The following is a 9990-nucleotide window of genomic DNA, read 5'->3' as shown; positions in this document are numbered from 1 at the left end:
CTCTAGTTCAGTTTCTTAACTACGTGGATCAAATGTCAACGGCATTTCTTAGCCGTTTCCTGGCATTCTATGTGGTACACATCTCCCCCTAATTGCCAGAAAATGTGAACCTCATGTCAAAAACGCAGGTTGCTAAGACATTCTAACTTGTATAACCTTTCTTGTTTGTGTATTTTATTTTGTCCTTCTCAGCAATAGTGACATGAATGTGTGTTCCATCAATTGCCCCAATGGCATCTTTGAAAAAGGGCCAGAATTTAGGATTTCTAAATTTATCATGCACTTGGGTGAAAGTAGGGGGACAATGTAATCACCAGCCATATGGTCGCAGTCTAAATCATGATGAAACTTGTTGCTATTGGTAGACACATTGCGCTCAAAACAGTATGCAACTTGACTATTGGAGTCGGGTGCCCCCAACATCCATAGAAAGAGAGCTAGTGATTCTTTACTAGACATCTGAGAGGTTGATTGCAGGCCATAGTCACGAACAAGAGTATCATCCAGCATTGTAAAAACTAACCTCCTCATCCTAAAAGCCTTGTAGAATATATGTGAATCTTTCATTCTCTGCTCAACCCACGTATCCCTTTCATCAAAGGCAATTTTCTAGGTGCATAAGGAACCTTCTGACCCTTTTCCTCCTCTTCTGCAATATAAGCCGCAAACATGTAATATATATCCAATTCTTCATCAGAGTCATCACTTGATGAATTCATCTATAATTAGCAACAAAACAAGTTTAGATAACATTGGTTCAAACAACATAGGTTCATTACAAATACAAGTTCAAAACATAATAGTGGTTCAAACAACATAGGTCATGACAAATACACATTCAAAACACAACATTGGTTCAAACAACATAGGTTCATGACAAATACAAGTTCAAATAACATAGGGTCATGAAAAATACAAGTACATAGCACTACTTCTTCTTGTTATGTTGTTCCCATGTCCTCCTAATCGAACCAAAGCCTCTGGCTAGGAGCATCCTCCTCCTCCAAACAAGTGAATACATCACGATATTCCTGTATAATAAAAAGATTTGTGGCGTAGAAATACTCATCACTCCCAGGCTTAGCTCCATCCTTAGCTATTAACGTCACCATCCTTCTAATATCCTACCTCTCATTAGGACGACCAGGAGATGTCACACAATTTTTACTCTTTTCATCCTCATCCATCTTCCTAATCTTCTCATCCTCCTTATTTTTCTCCTTCTTTTCAAACAAGTTGATCAAACGGTCTAATCTGGAGGAGCTCTCAACGCTAACCCTTGGTGTAGTTGATGGACTAGGTGAGTATGGGCATGTTCTCTTCTTTCTACTCATGACATGCAAAGGTGTAACATGTGTATCATCTTCACCCTCACAACCTGAACCATCAACATCTTCAATGTTGACCGTAGGCTGAGAAGCTTGAACCTTTGATGATGGAGGCACCCTAGCAAGCACATTGGTCACAACATTCTTGTTAAATATCTCCCTCAAGTCCTCCTCATCTTGTAGTGGTGCTACCCGAAACTTGGCTGCCTCTGGACACATGTGCACATTACAATTTTTTTAGAGCATATCAAGAAGAAAATGGAAAGCAAAAGATATGAATTCACATTTACCTCTATCTCATGTGTCGACCAATCGTCGCTAGCATGAATGGTTTGTGTGATAGCATCTCTGCCTAGACCGGACGCATGCTGAACCAATCCTTTCCAAATGGTGCAATCCCTTTTTAGTGTTTCCCACCTATTTCTCATTTGCTTCTTGTCATAATTTTTCTTTGTGCGCGCGTTGAATTTCTCAACTAGGTTGGGGTATTCAAAACCTGTACCGGACGATTATTTGCTGCCACCTCTTCTTTGCACACATCAAGAAACACACGCTAAGCAACGGCATCCCAATTTGCCTTTGGACGTTTCACCTTTTCTTTTAGCGTTCCCATCTAGTTGCATAACATGGTTGTTTAATTGACCAGAGATAAGATAATAGTCTATGCATACCAATTTGCCATCTACTAACTATCATCTATATTACATCTACCAGAGATAAGATAAATCAGCAGCAAACCATTCATAGATTGGAATGACATCAAATTTCCATCCGTGCATAATCAATTTCACCGTTAGCATCTACTACCACATTAGCTAGTTTGAAGAATAAACTAGACAAAAATAGGGACGGAACAACATACATGGCTGGTAGTAGCCATAGGGAGCGATGCCTACGGGAGGCGGGCGAGCTAGCAGGCGAGCGCGTTTGTGGGAGGGCGCGCTGCTGGAGCGCAAGCTCCGCGTCGACCATGGTGGCGGCGGATGGCCGAACTACGAGAGGTGCGGCACGTGGTCGTTCGTCCTCCTGGTGGTGGGGAATCGAGTGGCCCGGGCGGGAAGAGGTGGGGAACCGGGGCGGCGGGGACAGCTGGTGGAGAGGCGGTGACCAGATGAGCCGGCGACAACGCTCAACGGCAGAAATGGGTGGCGGCTCGGGCTAACCCTTGGCGGCGGCAGGTCGCATCATGTGTGCGTGCGAGGAAAAGAACGAGCCGGGTGGGTGACATGGGCATATCCTTCGGGTACCCATTATTAGTATACCCGGCTCGGCCCAAGATAGAGAAGACCAAATATGGAGAAGGCCCAACAAGGCAACCCGAAGAAGTAGTCGACTAGGACTCTTGTAAAACCCTAGGCTGGTTGCATATATAAAGCTAGCCAGGGCACCCGAAATAGAGAGGCCAACAGATAGACAGGAAATAGACAACATCTCTCCGCCTACGGCGGCACCCTGTAAACATACATATGCTCATATACTGGATTGCTAGCAGCACGTAGGGATCCTCCACCGAGGGGACCCGAAGCTGGGTACGTCGTGTGCCTAATCTCGTCCCCGGAATCTCCATCGTCGCTCTCCCGAAACCCTAGTCTACAATACGTAGGCATTGCCGAGATATTCCCTCGTCAATTGGCGCCGCCTGTGGGAATCGCGGCGACTGGATTTTGTTATCCGGGCGAGATCTTTCGTCATCAGCTACAGCCAGATCGCATCTATCCGGCGGCCCGTTCGATTTCATCGGTTGCAGTAACCTCACCGTCATCACGAGGGCACGCGGAGAATTCGACCGCCGAAGATATCCAAGATCCCGACCAGTACAAGCAACCGAGATCCACTTCCCGATGCAGCCACTGCCTGGTCGAATTCCAAAAGAAAGAGAGACTACTAATCGACCTGAGCAATCGGTGCAAGTTAGCTCGAGGAGCCGAGCACAAACTCTGTTGTCTCCAACCCGTCGCGTCGCATCCAGCGAGAGGCCGTCCTGTCAGATGTGTTTATCGAGAAGTTTTACGCCAGACCGATTGATCGTGATGGAAGACAAGTCCCGAGAAAAAAAAATTCAAGATACAAATTTGCTGCTGTCCACGTGACTCTTGTCTCATACGGCAGCTTCACTTGGATCAAGTTCCGAGCAAGACAACTCCAACAGAGCTTGGATTACGGCCAACTCCAGAACTAGGAACGCACCCCCCACCAAGATGAGTTTTATATTCAGTACATTATCTTTTATCATTACTCATCCAACTAATTATTTCATCTAGACCTAATCATCCATACGTAAATAGTGTTCACCTATCGTTTGGATTTAACCTTCTGCGCGCGTGCATGTGTTCATCTAGTATTTGGTAGGCAAGTATAGTATGGAACAATTTCGGGTCCACTAGATTGGAGGAGAAAGTTTCGGCCTGCCCGCAGCCTAGAACCCGAGGAAGTTAGGCGATGGAGCCTGGACTTCACCCAACAAACCCCGGCTTCATCGGACAACAGTATAGCAACCACATCGATTCTGGATCGGAAATCGCAAGTCCATCAGCAGCGACCATTCGACACAAAAATACCAGTCGACATCATGCACCTGCCATGCTCGGGGGCTCGCCTGTCGCGGACTCGACATCATGGACTTCTCACACTCGGGTGTTAACCCGCCGCGGATTCACTACATCAACTGCATCCTCTTCATCGACTACTTCCGGCCAGGCGCCGCACAACTACAGACTGTGTCCGCGGCACGACCTGCGCCAATATCGCACACCCGATAAAAAGCTAAGTTTTTCTCTTTCAAGATTTAACTATTTATTTACTTTCGTTAACACCCGGATACTCGGGGTCTGCACCATTACATTATTAGAGAAAATTCACCTAACACTGAGGGCTGTACCATTACTTATTTACCGCAAATATACTCGGTTACTTGAAATTTTTTTTTCGGCATAGTGAAATTTTCTTCTCCGGAATATATCATTCTTCGGCTCAGTGAAATATATCATTCTTCGGCTCAGTGGATATATCTTCTTCGGCTCTGGATACATCTTCCTCAGCTCATTGGATTTATTTTTCTTCGGCTCAATGGATTTATCTTCTTCGGCTTACTGGATTTGTCTTCTTCGGACTCCTCCTATAAGGTTATCATTGTTTTCTTCTAATATATTACTACCCGATGTGTTTCCGGGTCAAGGGATTCATCTTCTATGGTTATTACTGGATTCTTCGGGTCAATGGATTCATCCTCCATGATATGAATGGACTCATCTTCTATGGTTATTACTGGAACTATTTTCTTCGGGTCAATGGATTCATGCTCTATAATATCAACGGATTCATCTTCTATGGTTATTATTGGATTCTTCGGTTCAATGGATTAATCCTCTATGATATCGGCGGATTCCTCTTCAATATATGCTCTATATTTAATGGCGTCATCTTCAATATGGATTCATCTCAAATACTTCATCTTGGATTCATCTTCATGGACTCATATTATATTATTGACAATGGCTTCATCCTCAATGGCTTCACCTTATATGACGACGCGACTCCGTAAACTTCTTCCGACATCATGGCTAACACTCGGGGGCTCGACCATAACTTCGCCTTGGGTCGCAACTGCGACACATCATCTAAGTGGTTTCTATTTCGGCTCGACTTCTTATCCGTACTCGAAAACTTCATCGTGCCAACTCAGTCGTGCCCAATAAGCTAAGTGTTCCTTTGATTTGTACAAAGTTAATTATCATTTACTTTTGCCGCACCCGATGCTCGGGGGCTGCGCGGCGTATATTCACTTTACATATCATCGAATCTGAGCATCTGACACCGCATGCGAAAAAAAAGAGTCAAGGAAAAGATAGAAAAAGTTTGTTTATTTGTGCAGGATAAAGCAAAATTCAAAGTATATAAGAGGGAACCCGAAGAAATTGTCTACGGGGAGAACTCGACGAAATTGTCTTCAAGAAAGGACAGGACTCGACGAATTCAAAAAAGCACCCGAAAAATTGTCTTCAGGGAGGAACCCGACGAATTCAAAAAAGCACCCGACAAAATTGTCTTCAAGAGGGAACCCGACGAATTCAAAAGAGTACCCGACGAATTCAAAAGAGTACCAGATGAAATCTTGACAGAACTCAACAAAACTTTATTCAAGGAGAACCCGAAGAATTGTCCTCAAAGAGGTCCCGAAGAATTGTCCTCGGGAAGGTCCCGAAAAATTGTCCTCAGGAAGGACACGAAGAATTAGAGAGGACCCGAAGAATTAGGGAGGACCCGAAGAATTAGGGAGGTCCCGAAGAATTAGGGAGGACTGATACGTCTCCGACGTATCGATAATTTCTTATGTTCCATGCCACATTATTGATGTTATCTACATGTTTTATGCACACTTTATGTCATATTCGTGCATTTTCTGGAACTAACCTATTAACAAGATGCCGAAGTGCCGATTCTTTGTTTTCATGCTGTTTTTGGTTTCAGAAATCCTAGTAAGGAAATATTCTCGGAATTGGACGAAATCAAAGCCCAGGGGCCTATTTTCTCACGAAGCTTCCAAGTCCGAAGGAGAGACGAAGAGGGGCCACGGAGGGGCCACACCCTAGGCGGCGCGGCCCCCCTTGGCCGCGCGGCCCGTGGTGTGGGGCCCCGTGCCGCCTCTTGACCTGCCCTTTCGCCTATAAAAAGTCTCCGTGACGAAACCCCCAAGCACCGAGAACCACGATACGGAAAACCTTCCGCAGACGCCGCCGCCGCCGATCCCATCTCGGGGGATCCAGGAGATCGCCTCCGGCACCCTGCCGGAGAGGGGAATCATCTCCCGGAGGACTCTACGCCGCCATGGTCGCCTCCGGTGTGATGTGTGAGTAGTCTACCCCTGGACTATGGGTCCATAGCAGTAGCTAGATGGTTGTCTTCTCCCCATTGTGCTATCATTGTCGGATCTTGTGAGCTGCCTAACATGATCAAGATCATCTATACGTAATTCTATATGTTGCGTTTGTTGGGATCCGATGAATAGAGAATACTTGTTATGTTGATTATCAAAGCTATGCTTATGTGTTGTTTATGATCTTGCATGCTCTCCGTTATTAGTAGATGCTCCGGCCAAGTTGATGCTAGTAACTCCAAGAGGGAGTATGTCTGCTCGATAGTGGGTTCATGCCTCTGGGAATCTGGAGGAGTGACAAGAACCACTAAGGTTATGGATGTGCTGTTGCCACTAGGGATAAAACATTAGTGCTATGTTCAAGGATGTAGTCACTAGTTACATTACGCGTAATACTTAATGCAATTGTCTGTTGTTAGCAACTTAATACTGGAGGGGGTTCGGATGATAACCTGAAGGTGGACTTTTTAGGCATAGATGCAGTTGGATGACGGTCTATGTACTTTGTCGTAATGCCCAATTAAATCTCACTATACTCATCATGATATGTATGTGCATGGTCATGCTCTCTTTATTTGTCAATTGCCCAACTGTAATTTGTTCACCCAACATGCTGTTCGTCTTATGGGAGAGACACCTCTAGTGAACTGTGGACCCCGGTCCAATTCTCTTTACTGAAATACAATCTACTGCAATACTGTTCTACTGTTTTCTGCAAACAATCATCTTCCACACAATACGGTTAATCCTTTGTTACAGCAAGCCGGTGAGATTGACAACCTCACCATTTCGTTGGGGCAAAGTACTTTGGTTGTGTTGTGCAGGTTCCACGTTGGCGCCGGAATCTCGGTGTTGCGCCGCACTACATCCCGCCGCCATCAACCTTCAACGTGCTTCTTGGCTCCTCCTGGTTCGATAAACCTTGGTTTCTTTCTGAGGGAAAACTTGCTGCTGTGCGCATCATACCTTCCTCTTGGGGTTGCCCAACGAACGTGTGAAATACACGCCATCAAGCATATTTTCTCGGCGCCGTTGCCGGGAGATCAAGACACGCTGCAAGGGGAGTCTCCACTTCTCAATCTCTTTACTTTGTTTTTGTCTTGCTTAGTTTTATTTACTACTTTGTTTGCTGCACTAAATCAAAATACAAAAAAATTAGTTGCTAGTTTTACTTTACTTGCTATCTTGTTTACTATATCAAAAACACAAAAAAAATTAGTTTACTTGCATTTACTTTATCTAGTTTGCTTTATTTACTGTTGCTAAAATGGCCAACGCTGAAAACACTAAGTTGTGTGACTTCACAACCACAAATAATAATGATTTCTTATGCACACCTATTGCTCCACCTGCTACTACAGCAGAATTCTTTGAAATTAAACTCGCTTTATCGAATCTTGTTATGCGAGAGCAATTTTCTGGTGTTAGTTCTGATGATGCTGCTGCCCATCTTAATAATTTTGTTGAACTATGTGAAATGCAAAAATATAAAGATGTAGATGGTGATATTATTAAACTAAAATTGTTCCCTTTCTCATTAAGAGGAAGAGCTAAAGATTGGTTGCTATCTCTCGCCTAAGAATAGTATCGATTCATGGACTAAATGCAAGGATGCTTTTATTGGTAGATATTATCCCCTGCTAAAATTATATCTTTGAGGAGTAGCATAATGAATTTTAAACAATTAGATACTGAACATGTTGCTCAAGCTTGGGAGAGAATGAAATCTCTGGTTAAAAATTGCCCAACCCATGGACTGACTACTTGGATGATCATCCAAACCTTCTATGCAGGACTAAATTTTTCTTCACGGAATTTATTGGATTCAGCTGCTGGAGGTACCTTTATGTCCATCACTCTTGGTGAAGCAACAAAGCTTCTTGATAATATGATGATCAACTACTCTGAATGGCACACGGAAAGAGCTCCACAAGGTAAGAAGGTAAATTCTGTCGAAGAAACCTCTTCCTTGAGTGATAAGATCGATGCTATTATGTCTATGCTTGTGAATGATAGGACTAATATTGATCCTAATAATGTTCCATTAGCTTCATTGGTTGCACAAGAAGAACATGTTGATGTAAACTTCATTAAAAATAATAATTTCAACAACAATGCTTACCTAACAATTCTAGTAACAACTATAGGCCATATCCTTATAATAATGGCAACGGCTATGGTAATTCTTATGGGAATTCTTACAACAATAATAGGAGTTCACCCCTGGACTTGAAGCCATGCTTAAAGAATTTATTAGTACACAAACTGCTTTTAACAAATCTGTTGAAGAAAAAGCTTGGGAAAATTGATATACTTGCTTCTAAAGTTGATAGTCTTGCTGCTGATGTTGATCTTTTGAAATCGAAAGTTATGACTAATGAGAATCATCATAATAAAATTACTACTACAGCAAATGCCATTCAAGTTAGAATTAATGAGAATATAAGATTAATGGCTGAACTGCGTGCTAGGTGGGATAGAGAAGAAAATGAAAAACTAGCTAAAAAGAAGAATATAGCTAAAGTTTGGACTATTACCACCACTAGTAATGCTAATGCTACACATGTTGCTGCACCTCCTACTCATACTAATAAAAGAATTGGTGTTAGCAATGTTTCCACTTCGAATGCAAAGCGAAAAACTGCACTGAAACTGCTAAATCATTAAACTGCTCGTGATAAAGTCGCTGAAATTTTTTCCAACATTGGGGATGATGATCCCATTGCTTTAGATTATAATGGTTTGAATTTTGATGATTGCCACATCTCTGAAGTTATAAAGTTCTTGCAAAAACTTGCTAAAAGTCCTAATGCTAGTGCTATAAATTTGGCTTTCACGCATCATATTACAAATGCTCTCATAAAAGCTAGAGAAGAGAAACTAGAGCGTGAAGCCTCTATTCCTAAAAAGTTAGAGGATGGTTGGGAGCCCATCATTAAGATGAAGATTAAAGATTTTGATTGTAATGCTTTATGTGATCTTGGTGCAAGTATCTCTCGTTATGCCTAAGAAAATTTATAATATGCTTGACTTGCCACCGCTGAAAAATTGTTATTTGGATGTTAATCTTGCTGATCATTCTACAAAGAAACCTTTGGGTAAAGTTGATAATGTTCGCATTACCATTAACAATAACCTGGTTCCAGTTGATTTTGTTGTCTTGGATATTGAATACAATGCATCTTGCCCCGTTATATTGGGAAGACCTTTTCTTCGAACTGTTGGTGCTATCATTGATATGAAGGAAGGTAATATAAAATATCAATTTCCTCTCAAGAAAGGTATGGAACACTTCCCTAGAAAGAGAATGAAGGTACCTTTTGATTCTATCATGAGAACAAATTATGATGTTGACACTTCATCTCTTGATAATACTTGATACACACTTTCTGCGCCTAGCTGAAAGGCGTTAAAGAAAAGCGCTTATGGGAGACAACCCATGTTTTTACCTACAGTACTTTGTTTTTATTTTATGTCTTGGAAGTTGTTTACTACTGTAGCAACCTCTCCTTATCTTAGTTTTGTGTTTTGTTGTGCCAAGTTAAGCCGTTGATAGAAAAGTAAGTACTAGATTTGGATTACTGCACAGTTCCAGATTTCTTTGCTGTCACGAATCTGGGTCCACCTCCCTGTAGGTAACTCAGAAAATTAAGCCAATTTACGTGCATGATCCTCAGATATGTACGCAACTTTCATTCAATTTGAGCATTTTCATTTGAGCAAGTCTGGTGCCATTTTAAAATTCGTCAATACGAACTGTTCTGTTTTGACAGATTCTGCCTTTTATTT

At 42.5% G+C, this 9990-nt stretch overlaps 1 protein-coding gene across 1 annotated transcript; it reads right to left on the bottom strand.

Annotated features, from left to right (window-relative positions):
• Window positions 1-962: 962 nt before the first annotated feature.
• LOC127315387 (uncharacterized) lies at window positions 963-1547 on the bottom strand. The gene is made up of 2 exons (XM_051345880.1): window positions 1169-1547; window positions 963-1096 (listed from the first exon to the last, which is right to left on the bottom strand). Exons 1-2 carry the CDS (start codon window positions 1545-1547, stop codon window positions 963-965), a joined length of 513 nt encoding a protein of 170 aa, XP_051201840.1.
• Between the last annotated feature and the right edge of the window lie 8443 nt (window positions 1548-9990).

This window comes from Lolium perenne, chromosome 7, assembly GCF_019359855.2.
Source record: "Lolium perenne isolate Kyuss_39 chromosome 7, Kyuss_2.0, whole genome shotgun sequence".
Lineage (NCBI taxonomy): Eukaryota > Viridiplantae > Streptophyta > Magnoliopsida > Poales > Poaceae > Lolium > Lolium perenne.
Note: the sequence above shows the minus strand (reverse complement) of the source record. Positions and strands in the feature narration are given on the sequence as shown.